This window comes from Empidonax traillii, unplaced genomic scaffold, assembly GCF_003031625.1.
Source record: "Empidonax traillii isolate 1590-97213 ecotype Southwest subspecies unplaced genomic scaffold, ASM303162v1 scaffold15:size5535645, whole genome shotgun sequence".
Classification (NCBI taxonomy): Eukaryota; Metazoa; Chordata; class Aves; order Passeriformes; family Tyrannidae; genus Empidonax; species Empidonax traillii.
In genome coordinates, this window is record NW_020955208.1 from 4,638,985 (window position 1) to 4,662,001 (window position 23,017).

At 43.9% G+C, this 23,017-nt stretch overlaps 3 protein-coding genes across 4 annotated transcripts; 1 reads left to right on the forward strand and 2 right to left on the reverse strand.

The window, feature by feature from the left end:
• Positions 1-3,758: 3,758 nt before the first annotated feature.
• TXNDC12 (thioredoxin domain containing 12) lies at positions 3,759-12,813 on the reverse strand. Its single transcript, XM_027894379.1, has 7 exons — positions 12,579-12,813; positions 10,562-10,622; positions 6,291-6,343; positions 5,841-5,914; positions 5,211-5,280; positions 5,038-5,121; positions 3,759-4,612 (listed from the first exon to the last, which is right to left on the reverse strand). The coding sequence occupies exons 1-7, from the start codon at positions 12,667-12,669 to the stop codon at positions 4,533-4,535; spliced, it is 513 nt and encodes a 170-aa protein (XP_027750180.1). The 5' UTR covers positions 12,670-12,813; the 3' UTR covers positions 3,759-4,532.
• On the reverse strand, positions 6,329-9,126 carry KTI12 (KTI12 chromatin associated homolog). 2 transcript variants are annotated; one of them, XR_003572425.1, is made up of 2 exons: positions 7,756-9,126; positions 6,329-6,343 (listed from the first exon to the last, which is right to left on the reverse strand). XR_003572425.1 is itself a non-coding variant. In XM_027894361.1 (1 exon), exon 1 carries the CDS (start codon positions 9,092-9,094, stop codon positions 8,372-8,374), a length of 723 nt encoding a protein of 240 aa, XP_027750162.1. In that variant the 5' UTR covers positions 9,095-9,126; the 3' UTR covers positions 7,730-8,371. The 2 variants fall into 2 exon arrangements, 1 of the variants encoding a protein (XP_027750162.1); XM_027894361.1 differs by lacking the exon at positions 6,329-6,343 and having other exon boundaries at positions 7,730-9,126.
• A 591-nt stretch (positions 12,814-13,404) lies between the features above and the next one.
• On the forward strand, positions 13,405-22,810 carry BTF3L4 (basic transcription factor 3 like 4). Its single transcript, XM_027894390.1, has 6 exons — positions 13,405-13,514; positions 14,540-14,603; positions 15,463-15,576; positions 17,874-18,075; positions 19,453-19,512; positions 20,376-22,810. Exons 2-6 carry the CDS (start codon positions 14,550-14,552, stop codon positions 20,420-20,422), a joined length of 477 nt encoding a protein of 158 aa, XP_027750191.1. The 5' UTR covers positions 13,405-13,514; positions 14,540-14,549; the 3' UTR covers positions 20,423-22,810.
• Positions 22,811-23,017: the final 207 nt, after the last annotated feature.

A 23,017-nucleotide genomic window follows, 5' to 3' on the forward strand; every position in this document is an offset into this window, starting at 1 on the left:
ACAGGAGCTGGCTGGGAGTTGCCAGTGGAGATTCCTCCTCCTCTGCTGACGTGGTGACACCAGGCTGGCGCTGCAGGGGTGAATCACCAGCCCTGGCAGAAGTGGCGCTCTTGGGACAATGGCAGGCCTGGGAACTGTGCACAGCCACTCCTTACTCTGGACAAACTTGGAAAGGAAAAGCAAACTGAGTTTATTTGACTAACTGCTTAACAAATCAGCACCTGTTTCTTCAAGGAGGAAAGTGGGATTGAGTTAATATGCCAAGTAGTTTTGAGACAAAGTGACTTTTACCATTTCGACAGACCTTCAGTAATTGTTTCCTGGTTCCCTCCAGGCAGCAACCTCCCCTATCCAGTCAGTGCCAAAGACAACTTACACAGCTGCCTGGAAGGGGCATGCAACCATTTAGAGACACTTCATCTTTGGCTTTGCTGTCTTTGAAACAAGCATGGATTTGCAGCAAAGTTTCCCTTTTCATCCTGCTCTCTGGATAGAGCTCTACTCAGTGTAATTCCACCCTTAATGCTTTCTGAATCTCCATCCTTAGGTCTCAGGTTTTGATCCACCTATAGCACAGTTGTCAAGGAACAGCCCTGAAGTGGTTTTCCTGGTTGGGCAAAGCCCATCAGGCGTAACACTGGGTCAGCTGTGAAGAAATACCATGGCATAATGCAAATGCAAATCCTCTTGCCAAAAGCTAAGAGAAGTTTCATCACCTTCAAGGATATATGACCTTTTATTCATAGGGGTTTAATAATACTTCACTTCAGAGCTATTCATTACATGAGCTCCAAGTGAGGACTGTGAATGAAGCTCATTAGCAGTTGGATACAGGCTGGATATGATGGCAGGCAGACAGCCACAGGGACAAAAGTGCATTTGAAGTAGATGACTCCTAAATTCAGCATGCCAGGATGACAGACAGGACACTCTGGCCATGCTGGCATTCTTGGTTGTTGTACTTTTGTTCTCTGCTGCTAAACATGGCAAAGGAAAGGTTTCTTGAGTCTCCTCCTAAGAGCCTGTTCAGCCTCAGGTGCACAAAGCAACCTCTGCTCCCAGGCAGCCAGATGGCCAGCTGTAATCCAGGCACTCCCTAATTAACTTTGGGGTTTTTTTTTCCTCTGTGAGTTGTTTCTGGGAAAAAGGGGACTGGCAGCATGTTTGTTTACGTGAGATTGATTTGGCCTGGCAGTTCCCTGGGTCTGTACTAAGAATTTTGAAGTGTCTTTGGGTTTTGTTGTCGCCTCGCAGGAGGAGAAGCTGAGAATCCATGGGGATTTCTAGGCTGCATCTGAAGAAGTTATGTAAGTATGCAGGTTTTCTGCAAGTCACCCACAGATGGGCAGCAAATGAAACAAAGCTGATGGGGGCAAACTAATCTGAAGCCTTAGTTACTGTGCAGTGCTGAGCTGCTGCAGTGTATAATTAAACACAACTACAGCAAACACTGACCTGCAAGCAGCTCCTCTAAGCCCTGTGGACTTGCTTGTGTGCATAAAGTCACACAACATATATAAAGCAACTGCTGGATGGATCCCTCTGCACAGAAGAAAATGCCAACCTGACCTAGACAAAAAAGCAGAAGGATTTAAAGAATCTGCAGTAGGAATGAGTAACTAAAATGTCCAGGTACAAAGCTGGAAAGAGAAAAACATTTCAGTAACAGACTAAGTTCGCCCTGCAATCCAGAGATGTGAAACAGCTTTTCCAGGAGTTCACTAGCTGTCCCTAGCAACCAAGCTGTGGCAGCACACGTGTCATGTTCTGCTGAGACCCCAGATAAACACTGAGCAGCCCAGCAAGTGCCAAGGGCTCCACCTTGCTAGACAGGACAAAAGCAAAGTCTAGGAAAGAGCAAGTGGAAGGGAGGGTGGGGAAGCTGAGCCTGCTCACCGTGGCTGAACATACAGAGGGCAGAGAGGATTAGTGAGAAAGTAGGCACCAAACAACAAAGGGAAAAGGATCATGGAATGTTTTTTTCCTTCCAAAGTAGCAAGTCTGGAAGGCATAAAGTGCTGAAGGAGAGGAGCTGTGTGAGAGAAGACACGAAGGAGAGTAATTTTAAATCAGGTCCTAAATGCAGAGGATGAAGCACAGTGCCCACATCTGTCTCTGGGTGAAGAACTTTTAAAAAAATTACTTTGAGACCACATTGCTTCTGACATCAGAGTGTTTTGCAAAGAAAGGGACAATTGATGTACATCTCACGGGCTGTAATTTCTCTGCAGAGATAAGACAGCGGCAGAGCCACTGCAAAGCTGTGCATGGAGAATCGCAGAGGTGCAGCCTGCTATTGTGCACTAGAGATGGGATTTTGAATGATGATTTGTTGAATCCTGAGATGAAAACGCAGAGTCCTCCCCCTGGTGGCAAGTAAAGAAAGCCACAGCAATGACTTTTTTAATTATGGCAATCTAAGGCTATGAATGAACGAGCCTCAGACAGGTGCTATTTTTTATTAGGTCAACTGATATAGCTGGGGAGGAAAAAAAGACAATTTTTGCAAAACACAAATCCTGTTTTAGGACTTACATAGCCTTGCTTTGAAGGCTGATACAACTTGAGAATAGTTACTGCGTTCAATTTGATCATTAATTTATTAGACAATTGGCAAGAGAAGCAGAGGATAAAGCCTGTGGAATAACTTTCAGTAGCTGACCAGGGTAATTGTGATGTGCAACAATCCCATTATTTCCACTGAGTCCTCATCTTTTAGTGGCCAATTGAGTTTTGGTCTCTAAAATCAGACACCAGGCAGACTGGTATGCAAAGTAAAATTCTTAATGTTATTGAACAGTAAAAATGGACTCAGTAGACAAGTTGGGTTTATGGTATATACAACAATTTTCTCCACTTAATGTCCTCAGATAGCTCTTCAAAAAGTATCTGTGGAAAATGCTCTCTCTGTGTTTGTTATGGGAAGTTACAGTAAGTGGGACAGGAATTTCTGCTTTAGATGACTAATTTGGTGGATGAGAGGAGAGCAGCAGATGTAGTTTATTTTGGCTTTATTATGGCTTTCTACACTGTCTCCTAAAGCATCCTCACAGACAAACTGATGAAGTACAACCTAAATAAGTGGGCAGTGAAGTGGATGGAAAACTGGCAGAACTGCTAGGCTGAAAGGGGCTTATCATTAATGTAGTACCCCTGGCTGGACTGAAACACCTTCATTAACCACCTGGATGAACTGACAGAGCCCACTCTGAGCAAACTGGCAGCGATACAAAGCTGGGGAAGAGTAGCTGATCACCAGATGGTTGTGTTGCTATTCAAAAGGATCTGAACAGGCTGGGGAAATGGACAGGGAGGGTTGTCAGGAAGTTAAAGAAAGGGAAATGCAAAGTCCTTCACCTGGAGAGGAATAACCTGTGCACCAGGAGTCTGGAAAACAGCTTTCCAGAGGACAATATGGGAGTCCAGGTGGAGAACAAGCTGATCATGAGCCAGCAATACACCTGTGTGGCAAAGAAGCCAACTGCATCCTGGGCTGCCTCAGGAAAAGTGTTCCCACCAGGTTGAGAGGTGATTTTTTCCCCTTCTATTTTCCTTTTCAGTTCCAGTAGATAAACACTAGGTACCACCTTGTCCTTGACAGCATAGGCAGTGTAAGAATGGTTGAGTTGAAATGACAAGGAATCTTCTTCAGCTGCGACAGTCAACATCAATAACCACTGCAACATAAACAAAAATATATCCCCCCCTGCTTAAGAACAGAAAGTTATGCCCTTTACCACAAAACACTCACTGCATGCTTATCTTTAAAAAGGTTTAATTTTTTTTTCACCCTGGTACAAAAATACAGTACAATGTGATGGCAAAGCAATCGCCAGAAAACATTCAAAGAATAAAAGGGGAAACCCCATAAAGCTTCAACATAACCCACCCTCACTTGATGGAACAATCAAAAGGTGAGTGCCTAAGGAAAAAGTTAAATTTCTGTCCAAAGGCAAATAAAAGTGAATCACAGAGTTTTACACAAAAAATACATTTGCAGAGCTGATAATTTCACATGCTACTTGGACATTCATGAAATGTATTCTACTGAGTTTACTGGCAGAATTCGTGTTTTGGGATATCTAGAAAATACCTGGCCTAGGAAGATGCCCCATTCATGGCAATGCCCAGTAAAAACAATGGGATCACGTAATACCAGTGAGAAAAGAGGGATTCGACCCTGATTAGGTGTCAAAATGTTGGCTGCTCCTAATTTTACCAGTCACAGTTTGCCCTCAAATCATGTTCTTCCCTACACACCTCCCTTTTAACACCAAATATTAGTGGTTGTTCAAACACACAAAGGGATGTGTTTGCACATTACCTAGTTGCAAATAACCATCAGAGTGCAAACTTCCAGGCAGGAGGAGAAAACACTGTGACTGATGCATGTGTGTGAACTCCAAACAGGGTTTACCCTAACATTGTTGACAGGAGAATTATGTCCCTTCAGTGCAACTACATTCCCAGTCTGTTCAATCGTTTCCTTTTAGAGTTTTGAAGCAGTCAAAAAGCATCATTTAGTGTATCCATTATAGTTCATCTCCCAGGTGCTTTTGTTTGAAAGCATCACCTGTCAGCTTCTCCTGGGCCTCCTTCATCCCCTGGACAACTGAAAGATTAGACAAGAGAGACACCAACTGTTAATCTCACAATGAAAACATCAAGGTGGACTGGTAATGAAAGTATTTTAAAACAACAGTTTATTATGTACATCTACAAATTAACCTGTGGGGGGAAAAAAAAAACAACAACCAAACAAAAACCACCTACAGTCTTGCATCATTTCCTCAACTATGTGTAGCTGGATCATGCAAATTCCACGATTTTCCATGCCACAACTGGAGACAAAGTTTAGGTCCTACAGACATAAGGTGAATTATGATTCTGAATACAGTTCCTCAGGTGTTAGAGAACCACTCACTCACACTGCAGCTAACAGCTCCCAGTCATGCTGCAAAGCACCATCATTTTTCTCCACTAAACAGCGAAGGTGTGTCCTCACCAAAAATGCAGGTTCAACTACTTCGCACATACCTTGGTCAGCATTGGTATAGAAATACTTGTAGCTGGGGTTTCCTCTCTCATTTATGATTTCTGGATGGACTTTTCCACTGGGATCTAAGAAACAAGAAACCCATCGGGAATTTTAGGTGGTAACAATAAGAACCCAGTCCTGTGAGCGGATACAAGAGCTGTGGATGCCTTACCCATGAAAAGGATTCTGGGAATATAACTTCCATCAGGACTAAAGGCTTCATCCTTGGGCTCTTCGTCATCCTACCGAAGCAAGACAGAAGAGAATGAATGTATTAGCAAGATATCTAACAAAACACTACACTGCTTTTTAAAGAAACAGGTTATTGCCTTTGGATTCCTTTTACCCTGAGCAATTTACATCTTGAATAGATGCCACATAACTGCAGGATCTTCCACTCTCAAAGGAAAGTATGTTATTTTTAACTTAACAAGTATCCTCTGTGAAAATAATAATATTTTTTCTGTCCTCTTAATTTGCATTACACACCCCACTTTGGTGTAGGAATGTTTGATAGGTAATGAGAGAATAAACATAAATTCCTTTATTGCAGCAACAGAATCACACAAGGTACAAATTGTTAAAGAGACAGTGGCAGAGAGCCAGGTTTATAAACACAATTAAAATAACCAGACTGAAGAAAAGTCTTTTTAAAACAATGAGCTGCATCAATCAATCCTGAATGCCTATTCAGGAGTGCAGGATTTAGGATGCACACCAAACAGGATGGAACCAGTTAAGTTGGATTCCAAATGCTTAGTTACCAAGCAGTAACATGGACACAGATCAGAAAGCAGCCTACCTCAAGGTTGACCATAACAAAATTATGGGCAAGTTCAGAGATCTCCTTGGATTCAGCAAACTTTGGCTTTAAAGCTAATTAAAAGGAGAGAAATAAAAATAAAGAGGTATGTAAAACCAGCAGAAAACATTTCAGATTTTCAAGCAGTATCAAACTCTCCACTTAATCCCTCCCTCCAGAAAGCTGGTACAATAAGCAGTGAGTAAATGGAATGTGTGTATCAAACTCATGTAAACCAGTATTCTCACTCAACTGCCTCATCCTTTAAGCTCAGCCATGACCCTCAGCTTGTTTGTTTGCGATGGCAGTGCCATATTATGCCTCTCTTGATGAAATACAGTTACCATCAGCTACATTTCAAATGCAAAGCTCATGTTTCTCATGGCTATGTGATTTGCATGCAAAGGTTCATCAGAAATTTCAGCAAGCTCTAGTATTAACTACACTTACCTTTGCAAGCTCCACACCAGGACTTGTGGATGATAACCATAAGAGGCAAACCACTAAAAAAAGGAAGGAATAAAACTGTCAAAGAAAGCTTCCAAAAAGCCTCTAAACCAAATTCTTTTACATGTACATTTTAACAGTCAGGGCTTCCTCAAAGGCTCAAAGTACAGAAAATGAGTGAGATATAAAGAAATTCTGCTGTGTTCTAAGGCTGGCTTGCAAAAAGTTTTCATAATCTTAAAGCATGTCATATAATACTTTACTGTAAGTGCTCACATAGAGAAGATTGTCTTTGCAAGACTTGCTCTTATTAGTTTAGATTCCTCAGATACACAACTGGTCATGTTTGGTTTTTTTACTGGATTACTGGAAATGGTGTTAATGACACCAGCTGCTTGAGAGATGTCAGGATTTATTTTTGTGGCTGCTTATGGCAATGCAGTGGATGACAGTCACCCATCCATTCTCCTCCCCATTACAGCCCACATGTTTCAGTCACCTCCTGTGACCGAGACCCTCACTGAGCAACCATCAAACCCAGCAACCCTTTAGCTGTAAACAGATACGAAAGGAAATCTCTACTTAGCAGCGTTCAGTTATGATCTTTACAACCAGGAAAGGGTGGAGAGGAAGCCATTAACATTTAGAGTCATTCAAAGAGAAGTTTGCCCTCTATAATTAAACAATATGTCATCACCTTCACGCTGGGCTCTGTTTGCAGTAAGGATTAATACACATTGCCCTAGTAGAGCTTGCATTGCATTCAGTGTCCTCTCCCTGAGGATGAAAAACCACTTTTTTCTTCATTGTTTCTACGGAGTCACAAATTGTTTTGCCTCTTTCCTGAGGAGAGGTCAATTAACATTTGGAAAATACACATTGTTCTTATCAAGGACCAGTGGTTCACATCGAAAGAGTTCAATCATCTGGCAATCAGTACTGCAACACGCTTTTTTTTTTAAAGAGATATTTTCAAAGCAGATTTTAAATGTAAGTGCTCACAGCCTTGCAATACCCATTCTTAGTGAGAACTCACAGAGGTTGGAAATAATGAATGTGTTTCCTCAGCTTTACTCTCTTTCCTTGGACTGGTAAGATAAACTTATTTACATCAAAACATTTTTGTAGTCATTTCTCAGTTCTGCAATGCATAAATCCCCCAGCAGTCGGTGTGACAGACTGGACTATTCCCTCCCAGGGAGCACTACACATATAACTAAAACCAAAACGACAATTCCTGAGAATGAGGGGTGAAGCATCCACCAGAAAGTGAGAAGTTTATACAAACTGTACCTGTGATATAGAAAACCCCAAATTACTGGAAACTAAATGCAAAACTAAGCTACCATCCCAGCAGGTGTGGACCTTCGGGTTTCAGCAAGAACAGACACTGCAATTTTAGCTTGTTTTTCCTATGAGAGCACTCATTCTTAAGCAATTAGTGTTTTTAAAGGTGTTTAATGATGACCTTGCAGAGAAAAGACATGACAAGTTATTTCAGTAAAACAGTCCTGCAGATAAATTAAGAGTTTAGTCCATTTAAGGCACACATTTTATTGATAAATAAAATGTTTGAGTTTGAGTTTGCTAAGCCTGCATCCTTTTGCAGTGCAGAGCTGCAAATCTCTCTTGGGTTCGGTCAGATTTTTTGAAACAGTCACATCCTAAAACACAGCCTGTTCTAATTCTGGACCTGAAGTTTCTTCTTCAGTTTGACATTATCTGGAGGCAGCCCTGGAAAAACAATCTTCTTATTGAAGACACAGTCATCACCTTTTGGGCTTTCATATTCACATACTACTTTATTACTGAGGTTTATGTCTCCACAGGAGACTTCATTTGCTTGGGGATGCAACACTTGCACTCCTTTCTGATGGGGAGAATTCAGGGGTGTGGGGAAATGTATCCCTACAGATTCTCTCAGAAATAGTCTGCTCGGCTGCTGCAGGGACACGGCACCCAGAGCTGCTGCTGCCAAATATCCGATACACGACAGGTGGGATCCAGGCTTTTCAGGGTCTCCGTCTGGAAGGCGTGTTCTTACTGTAGCAAGTACTTCGACGACCACGGCCGCTGCCACTGGTTCACTGGATGCTGCGGCTCAGGTACTGCAAGAACATGCTGGCCAGCTGGGCCATGTTCTCATCGCTGGGCTGCATCTTGGTGTAGCTGATGAACTGCCTGCGCAGCCGGCTCAGCTCGGCCAGGCTCACGGGCCGGCTCAGCACCAGCCCCTCGGCCAGGCCGGGGACGCGGACCGTGTCTCCGGGCAGCGCCCCGCCGCTCTGCGCGGCCATCACGGCGGCCAGCACGTCCTGCGTGACGCGGTCCAGGCGGTGCAGGAACTCCCCGGACTGCAGGGGCTGTGCGCGGGTGGAGCGGTGCGGGGGCGGCGGGGCGCTCTCGAACAGCGCGGCGCGGATGTCGCCCAGCGGCAGCGGCTCCTCCCCGCTCACCGTGAACAGCGGCCGGTCCCAGCGGCAGCCCGGGTCGGGCTCCTCGAAGGGCGGCTCGTCGGGGCCGCCCCCGCCGCCGGCGCAGTGCAGGAGGCAGCGGGCCGTGCCCGCCTGCCGCGCCGCGCAGTACAGCTCGTAGCGGATGCTCCGCAGCTCGTTGCCCGCGTCCACGATCACCACGTCCCGCCGGCTCAGCCGCCGCTCCACCTCGGCCCGCAGCGCCGCCCGCCCGCCCTCCGCCTCGGACACGACGTGCGCGGCGCGCTCGGGGCCGCCCAGCGCATCCCGCAGCTCCGCCGCCCGCCGGCTCTTGCCGCTGCCGGGCCGCCCGCACAGCACTACCAGCGGCATCGCCCCGCCGCCACCGACCCGGATGGGAGGGAACTGCTTCCGCCGGTCACATGCACCCATACACGGCCGGGAGCACCCGCCGGCTCCGAGCGGCAACACCGCGGTGCGGGCTCCTCCGCCCCTTCGGGCGTTCGGAACCGCCGAGCCCCCGTCTCTGGCACCGGGACACCGTCCTGACAGGCGTCCGGCTTAGAAACTGTAGGAACGCTCGATCCCTGCACTCGTCCGCAGGGAACTTAAAAACGAGACGTCTCCAGCATCCCCCGACGCATCCACGCTGCGCAGTTTATAGAATTGAAACTGAAGTCTTGAAACTTCCCAGCCCACTGGCTCTGGTGCATCTCATTATTTTTCATCTCCTCCTGACCTAAGGTCAGACTTAGGAAAACAAATCTACCTTTTAGGTTTATATTTTCTTTGTTATTAGTGCTTTCTCCCAGTCCTTCAGTAACGCTCGAATGCTGCTGAACTCAAATGAGTGAACGGTCTGTGCTTGCGACAGCGAGAGGGTGTGGATTACACCCACCCCTTCCTGCAGAGTCTCCTTGAGCAGGAATGCTCATCCTGCCTAAACCTGAGAGTTTACAGCTCCCACCTCTCCAGCCCCCCTCTGTCTCATTTTGAACCTTCCTCTGCTTCACTGCAAAGTAATGCTCCAATTATACCTGTAAATACTGAAATAATATACTTCTTTCAAAAATATCCAGTTAGAGTAACTTGTAAGACCTCTGATCTGTACCATCTGGGTTAATTTGGTATCTACATTAGAGTAATGGATCAGTTTGAGAGCTGAACTCAAACAGCAAACCTGGAAGGCAAGAGGAATTTCTGCTCATGTCAGCATTGTCAGATCTAGGTTATAAATTTAAAATACAAGTAGAATTTAAAAGCATACCATTTTCCTTCTCACATTTTAAAAAGAAACAGAAGAAATTCTGAGGAAAAAAATGTGAAAATATAATTTTTTCCTTTTTTAGAGTCTGTTATTTTTAGAGTTTAAGCTTAACCAAATCAGGTTCTATCAGTTCACTAGTTTGAAAATTCCAGACTTTTTCCCCCAGATTGGAACAAAATATCTCAGGCTGAGGCCTCATCTATATAGGCACAAGGAATTTTAGGGAAGCTCTCAGCACTGCTGAGTTCAAGGGGACTAAGCACTATTTACACATTCATTTGTGGGTTTGAGAAACCATATCGTTCTTTACTATAGGAAATAATTATTTTATTCTCATTTCAAAGACATGCTAGGGATTCAATGATTGCAGTGATTAAACCTAGGTGGTGCCTCAGCAAAGATATCAAAACTCTGTATTTTCTCTCTAATAAGCTGTAGGGATCTGAAGTCTCCTAAACCATCCTAATTTTTGTTAATAATTACTCTTTTCTGTGGTTAAATTTAGGATTGACACAGAACCTTTGTGAATGCTTTTAAAGACACTTTTCTGTATTTAAAACTAGCAAACATACCTGGCTGCTGCCTCTTTCTTCCCATCTTCTAGTGTTCTCCAATGAATATGATCTCCAAAACCTGCCAGAGAGAAGGGTTTATAAATGCTGCATAATTTAGCATGTCAGCTAACAGAGGAAAACAGTCCAACCCTCAAGAGTATTTTCAGCTTATTTTATATTCTTTTCTTAAAGCCAGCTACAGTCCCAGTTCCGGAAAGTCTGCAAATACTTGCAACCCACAGAGTCGTATGAGGAATCCCAGTGAAATTAATTAACAAAAACATACCATGCTAATGAATATTTATATCTATATGCAAACAACATCAAAAGTCCCCAGATGGATATTAAAATTGAAGGGCCTTCTGATTAGCCTCCATTCTTCTTCAATCTATGAACTCTTATTAAATGATGAGTGACAAATTAAACATGTCAGCATTTGGCTTCCTAAATCCCACTGAATGTGAACTAAAGCAAAACTTAAAAATTCCTAGGCCAACATAATGATCATTAATTGCTCTAAAACTACTATGCTAATTATTGCTGCTGATGATAATTGAAGAGTAAGAAAGAACACCACCACACATATTTCTGAACGATAGAATGACTGAACAACGCAGGAAATATTTTATCCCATATCCAGATAACAAGTCTTGTTGAGTCAATTGACACAAGAGTGAGTCAGTGTATGTTTAACAGCTGCAAACTAGGGACTGCCAGGGTTGGGATTTTTTAGTAGCCAACAAAGCACAGGGCCAAAAGCCACCTGGAGAGCTGAGATGAAGGAGATCCGGGAACTGTTCGAAGGGGAACTCCCTTAGAAGACCTCCTCAGATGTCTTATGGCTCCAGTAATTAACAATTAGTGCACTGGATGATCAAACATCAGCCTCGGCTTGCCCCTTCCCATCACTGAGGGTTTGGATTAGTCAGCAACCCCCAGGGTGCTGAGGGGAGCAGTTTTCAGGAGGTACACAGAGGTCAGAGCCCCAGACTGCCCAGTGCTGACACAGGGGAAAGTGGACATTGTAGACAACTATGGCAAAGAAGCTGGAGAAAGCCTAAAACAGAGTCAGCAAATCCTCGTGGCACCTTAGTTCAGTATCCGGGAGGTGTGGACAGTTGGCACAGAGCATTACCTGATCTTCCCTCCTGATATGAACCACTGTGAACACTATGACGCAACACATCAAACAGATGAGCTCGAAGTGAGGTGGGGATGCCCTGTCCATATCCAATCACACCCCAGCTGCTCGGGCAGCTTTGGACACAGGGCTACTTTTGGACAATCTCAACATACCCAAGCAAAAGCCAATAGGATTAGCAGAAGTCGTGTTTACCCAGAATATTGACACGTCAGCTATTTCAGTCAAAGGCCAAAATGTTAAATTAGGGAAAGCCTTTTATTGTTCTAGCTGAGAAACACTTTTTGAAAGCTTTTCTGTACTTAAACCAAAATCCTATTTGTGGCAAGCTTCGGTATGTTCTTAAAACAATTACACAACACACTACGGAGTGTTTCTTTTGAATGAAAGTCATCTGGGGAATTAAAGGAGGATGGCTGGCTGGGATCCACACCACAGAGCTTTGCTGTCATTGATCGAATTGGTTACTACCGGTCCTGAGGAGGAGATTTGCCTCTAAGGCAAAGCCACCACCTGGGGTGAAGCTCAGGCCCCGGCTAAACCCCGCTATTAGACACGGTAATTAGTCAAGGAGCCTCGGTGAGCCAAGAGAGGGGTGAGGAGCGGTCACCGAGGGTAAGGGAAGCCGAGGGCGGAGTGAAGCGCCATTCATCGCCTGCCAGGAGCCGGCGGGGGCTGGGCGGGCATCGAGGGGCTGCCCCGCAGGGCTCCGCGGAGCCCTTCGAAAGGGGGCTCAGCCGGACAGAACCACGATGGCAGGGACGGTGCCAACCCCCCTCACCTCCAGCCCCCAGACCCGCGCTGTGTCCCCCCGCCCCCCGGGCTGAGGGACCGGACCCGCGCCCGCGGCGGGGACACGAGTTGAGGAAAGCCCGAAGAAAGCGTTTTCCTGACCCTTTCCGAGCCCTCCCTCGGAGGAGGCGGCGGAGGCCGCCAGCACCAGGCACAGGCAGAGGACGGAGGCGGCCGCGGGCTGAGCCTTCATGGTGTCGGTGCAGGCAGCGGCGGCACCGGGTACGGCCCAACAGCTCCGCACAGCACAGGACCCGGCGGGTTTTTTTTTTTCTTTCCTCTTTTTTTTTTTTTCCTTCCCCGTTTTTTTAAAGCCCAGGAAGTGATGTGAGGCGGATGTGGGCGGTGCGCAGCCTTCGCCGCTCGGCTGGGGGGTGCCAGAGGAGGCACCCAGTGGGAGGGGATGCGGTGGGATCCGAGGAGCTGGGTTGCTGCCCCCGGACAAGCCCAGGGTTATTCCTGCGGGAGCAGGCAGCGGGAGGAGTGTGTGTGTGTACGGGCATCCGCTTTTATTTTCTCCTTCCCAAATAAACCTTTTTGTCGCGCTGCTCTCCGGAGTTGCCCAGCAGCTGTCGGGAAGGCAAAACCGACCGCAAAGCGCCGTGCGTGAACGAGGGTTCCCCAAGGGGGATAGCGGAGCACATGGTGACGCCTTCGGAGCCGCCGTGCCCCGGGTTTGGGTCACCGGCCACCGCTCCCTAACCGAGGGCACCCGAGACTACAGCGGGACACCGCTCCTTGCCCCAGCGGCACCGCTGTCGGCCCCGAGACACTGTTTATTACCCCAGGCCGCCATTCCCCGCACCGGCACACGGGGTGTCTGTCCCCCTCCACCCGGAGACTACAACTCCCAGGAGGCCCTGGGCCCCTCCGGCTCCCGCCCCTATGCAAATGAGACTGGGCGGCTCCGCCAATCGGCGGGCGGGCCGGCGCCGTCACGTGGCGAGGAGCTTCCTTTCTCTGTGCGCCTCTCTTTCCTTCTCCGGCCGCCATCTTGTTCTCGCCGCGTGTTGGCCGCGGGGGCTCCGCCGCGCTCAGGTGAGGGGGTCCCGCGGCTCCCGCGTCCCGCCAGCCCGCCCTCACCGTGCCCACGAGGGCCTGGGGCGGGGGGCTCGGTCCCGCTCCCGCCTGCCGCCCTGGGCCGTTCCCCGAGGAGACGCCGAGGGAGCGAGGCCCTGCGGCGGGACGATGTGCGGGGGCTGCCCTGGCTCGGGGGGTCGCGGCCATGCGGGCTCCTGAGGGATCAGCCTTGAGCTCCTGTCGCTCCCCGTGCTCGGGGGGTGCCCGGGGAGCCACCCCGAGCCTCCTCTCCCGCCGGTGCTGGTCCTTCTCCCCGGCACAAAGCACATGCGGAGGAGGCTTCCCCTTCATTCCCGGGGTCCTGGATCCTTTGCTGGGGCACAGCAGCGGAACGCGTGTCTTGTGCTGGGAGGCTGGAGGTGTTTTCCCACCCGTTACGTTTTTTTTTTTTTCAGGGCTTTTAGTTTTTAAAGGTTCCGCCTGACCCGTGGGAGAAGCCACTGGACTGACTTCCCAGTCACACTGAATGGGATTGTAGGGCTTCCAGAGGTTCTTGTGGGAAATCTGCCCAGATCTGAAGTCGCGGGCTTCAGAGCTCTCTTACTGGTTACAAGTGTCATAAATTCACTCTGTGGAAATAGTATTCAAAGTGGATTAGTGATGACTCCCTCTCTGGGCCCTCTTAAAGATAAGGGTGTTTCCCAGAAACAGTTGTGCTGGTTTGGGTCTGGTTTGAGTTCAGTTCAGTACTTTCAAAAGTAAATTGGCAAACTGTGTATTTACCTCAGACTGATGCAGAATGCAGTGTCTTGTTGATTTGCCTCATTGTGACACAGGCATTTCAGCGAAATGGGCTGCTGCAGGACCACTTTGGATTTTTAAAGTTTTGTGTGTTTTTGTTTGACATAGTGTTTTGGGTAACATTCTGTAAGTTTAAAAAACCCATTGCAATCTTAGGAGTGCTTTGAAAATGGACTGTGCCATTTTTTTTCTTACTATTTTGATTGTTAACTCGGGTTTTGTGTCTTGTTCTTATTCTTCAGACACATCACTATGAACCAAGAAAAACTGGCCAAGCTTCAAGCGCAGGTCCGAATAGGAGGAAAGGTAAGAAATCCATCGGAGTTGCTTTTCAAAACATGGGCTACAGTTCACAGAAGGGGAGAAAATATGCTCCTGAGACTTGATAGATAATGATTTTTGTGTGATCTGTATCATGGTGCTTCTACCTGAAATGCAAGTTTCTTTCAGTTCCCAACTGCTGGATGAGGCAGTTTCCAGGGTGTAAGCTAATTCTGTTCTAATTCAGTGACTTGTTGTGACCTGTGGAAGCTCCAGCTAAGCTTACCTGTTGGGTATTCCAGTTCTGCCTTTCCCTTCTGCCTGCTGGGGATTTTCAGTGCCTGTTCCAGGCACTAACTCTGCATTGAGCTTTTCTTTTCTCTGGGCCAGCAGGTAGTTAATCTGCAAAAAAAAAAAAAAAAAAAAAAAAAAAAAAAAGAAAAAAGGCATGGAATTTATTCAGTGCAGGGGGCTCATTCCCCTGCCAAACTTCTACCAAAGTTTGCAAAGTAGAAATTCCAAAATTGCTGTCTGTGGAACACTTTAAAAATGTTAATTACTTGCTTACAAAAGCGTGACCATTTTAAATCACTGTATTTGTTCTTCATCCTGGAAAAAATAAAGTTCTTGGGGAAAATTTCTTATATTTTGCTTTGTAGTAAGTAGTATTTTTGTAGTCTCGTAGTGAGGGAAAATACTGCTCTATATGGTGTCCTTTAATTCTTTACACTGAAGAAAAACCTTAAAATTGAGACTGATGGCTACTGCTGTAGGTAAAGGGACACAAGACTATAGAAGTGTCTCATAACTTGGAAGATGTTGCTCAGACTGTTGATAGGATTTTCACAATTAGTGTTGAGAAATATTGGGCAGAGCTGACTGTTGTCTCTTGATTCTTCCCCAGGGGACAGCTCGCAGAAAGAAGAAGGTGGTGCACAGAACAGCTACAGCTGATGACAAAAAACTTCAGAGTTCCCTCAAAAAACTGGCAGTAAATAACATTGCTGGCATTGAAGAGGTATAGTGATAAGTGTTTCCTGTTTGAAATTAAATGCACCTTATTGTTTTGGTGGTGATGTGGTGGTTTTTGCTTTTGTCTTTACAACAGGGTTCCAAGCAAAAATTTACAGATCTGGTTATTGATGGGCAAAGTTATTTGATTGATTGTTATCTCGTGTACATGAAATATGTGTATGTAGCTGGAGAAAGAAGGGAGAAGGTTCTGCTGACCAGACAGTGGTTACAGGAGTAGTAACAGTGTGTGGTGTGTGTGTGACTTGTAGTCATCGGAGATCAGAGCTTCTTTTTGTCCTTGACTTTGATGAAGCTGATTACCTACTCAGAGGAGCAGTAAATGCACATATTCTGTGCAGGCACATCCAGGGCAAGAGTTGTGTCGTGCAGAATATGAAGAAAAGTTTAGAAATACCTGGATTAAAACTTGAGTCAATATTATTAAAGTTAGGACCTTTTACTACACAAAAATTGCTGTAATTGTTTGCAGTATTTACAGGAGATGATGTTTCTTAAAACACTGCAGAGTCCCTACAGAAGCGGGTTCTATGCTAATGTAAGTGGGGATGTGAGGGTTTCAGATGTTCCTTGAATACCTCTAATTGACAGGTATGAATGAAACATGTTTTCCATAACACTGTAGGGAGTGACACTCATACATGGAAGGAGGAGGAGGAGGTGGAGGTGTTCCTCCATCATTAATTCAGTATTACTGTGGTGCTTGGTTAAAGAAGCACAGTATTTAATCTGTGATTAATTAATTTAAGCAGGATTGCAAGGTACCTGCAGAGGTCACGTAGTGCATTCTCTCTTCCAAAGGCAAATGCAGATTCAGTGTAGCAGCCTGGTTTGCCTGTAAGTTCTCAGTCCTCTGTTGCATAAACACTTTTATTTCTCTGTTTTCTTAAACTCAATATGTTTATACTGAGCTCTGTGAACCCAAAGAAGGACACAGTTCTGGGTGTGTGCTTCAGTTTCCTTTTTCACACAAAGCACAGGATCTTTATTCAGACACAGTTATTAAGGATTTTAAACATCTTGATGCGAAGATAATGCCAAGTGTTTCTGCCTTGATAGCTAGAGACAGAACTGCGGTGTGTTGTGTTCAGGTGAACACAAGCTGACCTTGGTAAGCTTTGTGTAGAAGAGTTTGGGGAGGGTAGCAATGCTGAGTCAAGCATGAGTTACTCATCTGTGTGGTTTTAAGAGGTTTTTAAGTAGCAGGATGACTGTGCTTGGAGCCTTTACCATTTCCTCGTGTGCAAAGGACAGGACGTTGTTTAGGTTTGCAGGAAAGCAGCATACCTGTTTTTCCTGTTCAAAATGTATTTTGAACTCTGCTGCTGTGTGAGGACTGAGAACTTGGATGCTTTTATATTTTAGATCTCTTATTTCTCCCTGTAATTTCTATTAAAAACCTTGCTTAATAATTTGGTCTCACGAGTTTAATACCACTGTTGTGTTGGATGGGTAGAGCTCTCCTGCTTTGGTCAGACAGAATTATTTTCCACATAACTGTAGTTTAGCCATGCCCAGAAGAAAAACCTTTTTAACTTTCCATACTCTCTTCCATTAAGTTTAAAAACACAACCTAAACCCATACAAATATGCCAATACAAACTGACAGAAGGTGCAAAGCAGGTCACTACACTGGCTGTAAAACTTAATTCTTGGTGATTCAGAAGACCAGGAAAGAGGAAGAGAGCAGGATCACTGTATCCTTACTCTTAAAATAGTCATCATGGAATTACTGGGATTTCCTGATAGGTGTCACAGGCACCTGTGAGAGGCCATGGCTTAAACTGGTGTGGCTGGGCTGTGTTGGAGTTGTGAGTCTGTAAAGAGTCACCACAAAGCTGAAGGGTTTGGTTGGTTTGTTGGGGGGGAGGTTCCCTCCCCAGACATTCTTCATGCTAACATGTTCATAGCTTGCAGTCTAACAATCTATATATATTTTTTTGCTTTTGTTAAAAATATACGTGAACTGCATCACAACATATATTTATATCCTTATATATTTATTAGTATTCAGGTAAGTTCATTTTATGAAGGAACCATAGCTCTTAAATTCTGCCTTATCATGAAGTATGTATGTATGAGCCTATATTTTATCATTAACTCATATTTACTTCCAGTTTAGGTGGTATTAATTTCAGGTGCTTTTGTCATATTATTCTCAAGGAGGAAGGGTAGCTTTGTAATTTTTTATATTTTAATACCCTAAATCTAGACTTTAATGATCACACTCGTCCAACAAGATACTGCAGCACTTTGGTGAATGTTATTACTGTATTTAAACAGGTGAACATGATAAAAGATGATGGAACAGTTATCCACTTCAACAACCCCAAGGTTCAAGCTTCCCTCTCTGCCAACACTTTTGCAATCACTGGTCATGCAGAGGCTAAACCGATCACAGAAATGCTTCCGGGCATCTTAAGCCAGCTTGGTGCTGACAGCTTAACAAGTCTCAGGAAGTTAGCTGAACAATTCCCAAGACAAGGTGGGTCTCCTTGGAATCTTTCATGGCTGATTTCAAGAACATACAAAGTACTTAAAGTTTTAACCCAAATTGAACAGTGTGTGACTTAAATCAAAGCGCGCACACCTTTGGTGACTTTTTATTTGCCGCTGTTGAGGAAGTGTAGGGTGGGGGAGACTTTTCTTGTTGATTCAAGATTATATAGGCAGGCCCTGATTTTAAAAAGTTAAGACAGGTAAGTCTGGCATGCTGTTGTTGCAGGTGTATGGGAGAATACTTAGGAAAGCAAGTTCACATTTACACTTGGAAAAACTCAACTCATTCTTTTTGTCAGGGAATCGACTCTGTTTTCTTTCTTCATAGAATACAAATTTCTGTTGTGATTATAGAGGAAGAAGTATGCTCTTCTACTCTGCAATTTCCTTTGGAATTCAACCAAGTTTTTAAAAATTAATTAAAAATCAGAGTTTTGATTGATAGTTAAAAAAAAGACCAAATCGGAGTTTTGACTATGATTTTTGATTTTTCTATTTATTTTAAAACCTTAGGAGCATGAGGGTGTGTGTATATGTGCTATAATTATTACTGTAACTTTACAGTTCAGAAATGCAGATTAGGGACAATTCCAGTTAAGACTGTTCTGGCCATTAAGATGACTGTAGTTGGATATGTTGCAGTTGTCTGTATTTGTAACTGGAATATACATCACCTGTTCTAATGTTTTCAGCAAATAGTTGTTATTTTTAAATTAGTTTCAACTTCTTCCACATTTCATGTTCAGAGTTTAAGTAAAGGGTTTCTTTTTCTTCATTATTAATAAGTAAAATACCGTTTAAAATTCAGAGGGGTGGATAATCAGTTAAGCATATTTCATTTGATGCAACCTCAGTACCAATGAATGCTGTGCTTTCTTTGGATAATACAGTGAGGAAAAGTACTTTATTTTTTAGCTCTTTCATTTCTGTAGGTCACTTGAAACATGATCTGTGACTGACAGAGTAGGTTTAATGCAGGGCAGCTGATATGGAAATACTTTTTCCTGCAGTTGTGACCCCTTGGTAATTGAATCATATGATATGTTGGTCACTGGTTGGAACCACCTTGTTTTTGCATTAAATACATGACATCAGATTTAGTCGCTCTGGGGGGTTTCTGTATCATTTGATCTTTTGCAAGCTCTGCATGAATTACCCCATGGAAATGGCCCTGCTAATACTTTGATATAATAATATCCACATATAGGCCTTTTGGTCGCATTACCTGTCAATACCTGGTCATTTGTGTGCTTTCCACTGTTGGGGAAATGCTTTCTTTTTTCACCTGAATGGTTTTTATTGTGTTGTGTGAGTGTCCCTAATTCCATATCATGAGAACTCAGCACCAAGTTTCTCTTTACAGTGTTGGATAGTAAAGCACCAAAATCTGAAGATATTGATGAAGAAGATGATGATGTCCCAGGTAGGCACACACACACTTTTCTGTCCATTTAATGTATAAATATTTTGATTCATGCACTGAAATATTTAGCTCTTGCTGTGATTATACTTCTCACTTGCTAAGGGAGGCATCATATACAGGGCAGCATTAAAACATGGCTTTGAAGTCCAGCTTTTGAAAAAGGGTTTACTTTGTGCAAACTTAATAATTAAGTGAAACTAGGTTAAAATACCTTCAGTGAGACTGAGCAGGTATCTGAATATACAAACAGGATTTTAGGGCTGCAGAATGACACAATTGGCATAGTTATGGAGTTGTTTTCAAATCAGAGACTGGAGTGGTGATTTTTATTTCTGTAGTAGTAGAAAAAAAGCTTATGTCAGTATCTGAAAGTAAAAAAATGTGGTAAACTCTTAATTTGACAATAACTGTCTTATTAATCACCACATTCTGCTGTATCCATCAGTATGGTGTGTTATCTAAAACAACACACTTGTGTATCAGAGGTTCAGTTCCTCCTGCTTTGGCACTGCTTTATTTCTTTGTCACCTTGCATAAAATTCAATTCTCTAAAACTTCAGGCATTCTTTACAGAATGCAGATGCTCACAATCCAACTACAGCTAATAGAGCACCTCTGAAAATCAGATTTTCATCACTTAAAGTTAGAATTTTCACTGAATGTTCCTGTGTTTCTAGTTCTTTATGTCCAAACAAACCATATTTTCTAAAGCCTTTTGAAATCTGCCCATAAGAAAATGGTTTCCCTGAATGTAGTTAAGTACTACTTAACCTCTCCTATAATATATGCATTTTCATTGAACTTACTTTGTTAAAGGTAATCTTACTGGGCATTACTGTATTAAATATCTTAATCTTTTTCAGATCTCGTAGAAAATTTTGATGAAGCATCAAAGAATGAAGCTAACTAAAACATTAATAGTTCTGGAAGCTGGCATGGACTAGATTTAAGAAATCAGCTATGTGGTTCCAAAGTTTAAAGAAACAGAGAACATCATCTGTTAATAGTTCAGTAATATAAATATTTTGTATTTTTATGATGCTGTTTGTTCAGCATTTTCTGTCAGTTGATTTTGCATTTTGCACTTACTCCCAGGATCTACTCTTTTGGTCAAAAAAAGAAATGTCAGTGCAGTTTGAGGGGTGTGTGTATGTGTGTGGGTGTACGTACAGTGGAGAACAAATTGGAGAACGCTTATTTAACCATTTCCCCTTTTCCTTTGGAAGTAGAAATAAAATGACTCTTCAGCATTGCTACTTTTGAGTACCACCAGATAGCGCACAGAAGGTAGTTGAGGTGAACGTTTTTCCCCACATTTTGTGACCTGAAGGCATTACACCATTAACACTTGGGGTTAATTTGCTGTTAACTGTTGTACTTACAGATGTTTTTCAGTGTACACTTTATCAACCCTGTGTTGATCCCAAATGACACCGAAGATGAGCTGTTTCGCAGCTTATTTGGTACAGTAACTTTTTTAAACCTGGTCTCAGAAAAGTGTGCTTTTCTTAACCTTCTGCTACTTTTTTTTTTTTTTTCGGTCTCTAACCTTTTGATACAAGCTGATATTTGACTCTTTCCATGTAGGATTAGCAGTGTGTTCTGTTGGTTACTGGGGTATTTCCCAGTCAAAAGAAGACCAAACATTTTGGTTCTCTACTCTTGGGTCACTTCCTAAGCTTGGAGGTCTGGTTGGTAACAGTCCAGTGCACCAGTTTTGCACAGTAACAGGTTTTTGCTTGACTAACTTCAAGCTGTTCTCTTGGCATGACTGCATTTACCAGCAGCTGATGATCCACTGTCATTCTTACGGCGCTAGGAATTAAATGCACTGTGTGAGCAATGCTTAGGGTGGGAGGAAAGAGTTGTTGACACTTTGCCTTGCTTCCTGCTGGGCAGTTTGTGCAGTGATTAGCTCTAAAGGGATTTTTTTCTTTTTTTTTTGCCTGTGACTTACCTTGGCCTATAACCTACCTCTAGGTTTGGTGTCATCTACGTAGTAGCTTCTTACAAAACACAAGCACTCCTCAGGCACGAGGAGGACATTGGGAAGTACTGTTGGTACAGTGCAGTATTTATGACCTTTCTTTAAAATGCTTAATGTGAACCTGTTTTCTCAGAGGCTCTTTCAAGGTTCTTGATGTAATGTGCATTACAGTGTAGTTAGACATCATTGTAACCTCTGTCAAGGGCAGCTGTGGCTTAAGAAAGCCGTTCTGTTTTGGGGTTTTTTTCTACATCTGTCACTTAACTATGGCTTAATTGGAACATATCAGCTTTTGATGTAGGCTCATATGCTAGAGAACTGTAATAGTCCAAGCAAACAGTCCCTGAGTTCTGGAGACTTCATGAAACCACCGAAGTAGAGCTGTAGTGGTTTGTGCTCTGAACTCCTCGGTTCGTTTTACAGGCTCCGTTCCGTTTTTCCTGTTATATTTTATATACTACGTGGATCTTACTACAAAATAAAATAACAGTACAAAAGAGGAAATGCTTCCTCCCGTGTGTTGTCTGCTCCTCCCACCAAGGGCAGGTGGATGCAGCAGCTGTTTGGAACAGCCCTGCCTTCCTGATGGCACTGACTGAGGAAGACATGCAGGACTGGGGAGGATTCTGGTAGGGCTTTAGGATTTCACACTCCCTATACTCACTCCTGTTTTCTCTATGGCGGTGAATGAACCTTTGGTTTGTTGTATGGCTGATCAACTGCAGATGATTTGTGTCTGTAAGGAGATGTCTCCATTGGTGTGTGCCCAGTAACATGGAATTGCCTTCTACTGCCTCTGCAAGCCCAAGGAGCAAAGGAAGGACACGAAGCAACAGGTATTTGCAGTGTTCTTCCATTTGCTTGAGGGGGTGAGCAAAGACCCTTTCAAAGTAGCAACTGTACTGAGATGATGTATGGGACATCCCCTTCCTGAATACTAATCAAATACTGAAAATTCCTGCTCATTGGTTTCTGGTGTAGGAAATATGTCAAAAGTAATTTTGAGAGAGATGAAAAGTAAGCCTTGGAAACAATGATTCCGTAAGTTTATATAGCTGAACTTTCTAATTCCTCCAAAATACTCATTTAGTTTTTGCTCTTGGTCATGACAATTTATGTGTTAAACCCTCAGTTTTTCCTGTGTTGACAACCAGTAAACTAACTATGCTAGCTTATGTAGTTCTATTCCGTTTTTTCACTGTATCTGGAAACAGTCAACCACTTACGATTTGCTGCTGGAAATACTAGAGCTTATCAATCATTAAACTGATTTTAATTAAAAGTAGCCCATTAAGGCTGTTGTGGGAAAAACTCTTTTTTTCTTTGTATTTATTCATGGTATAACACGAGTGTTTGTACATGCTGATGGAAATGCAAGGTTATTAAAAGTAGTTTCAGGGAGTGTTGGGAAATAGAAGCTCCCCACACAAAAGTGAACATGAAAATGTTCTTTGCTTGGCTTGAAACTAAAATATGTTGATAACTTGCTTGTATTTGTCAGCTTCCCATGGGAACTGG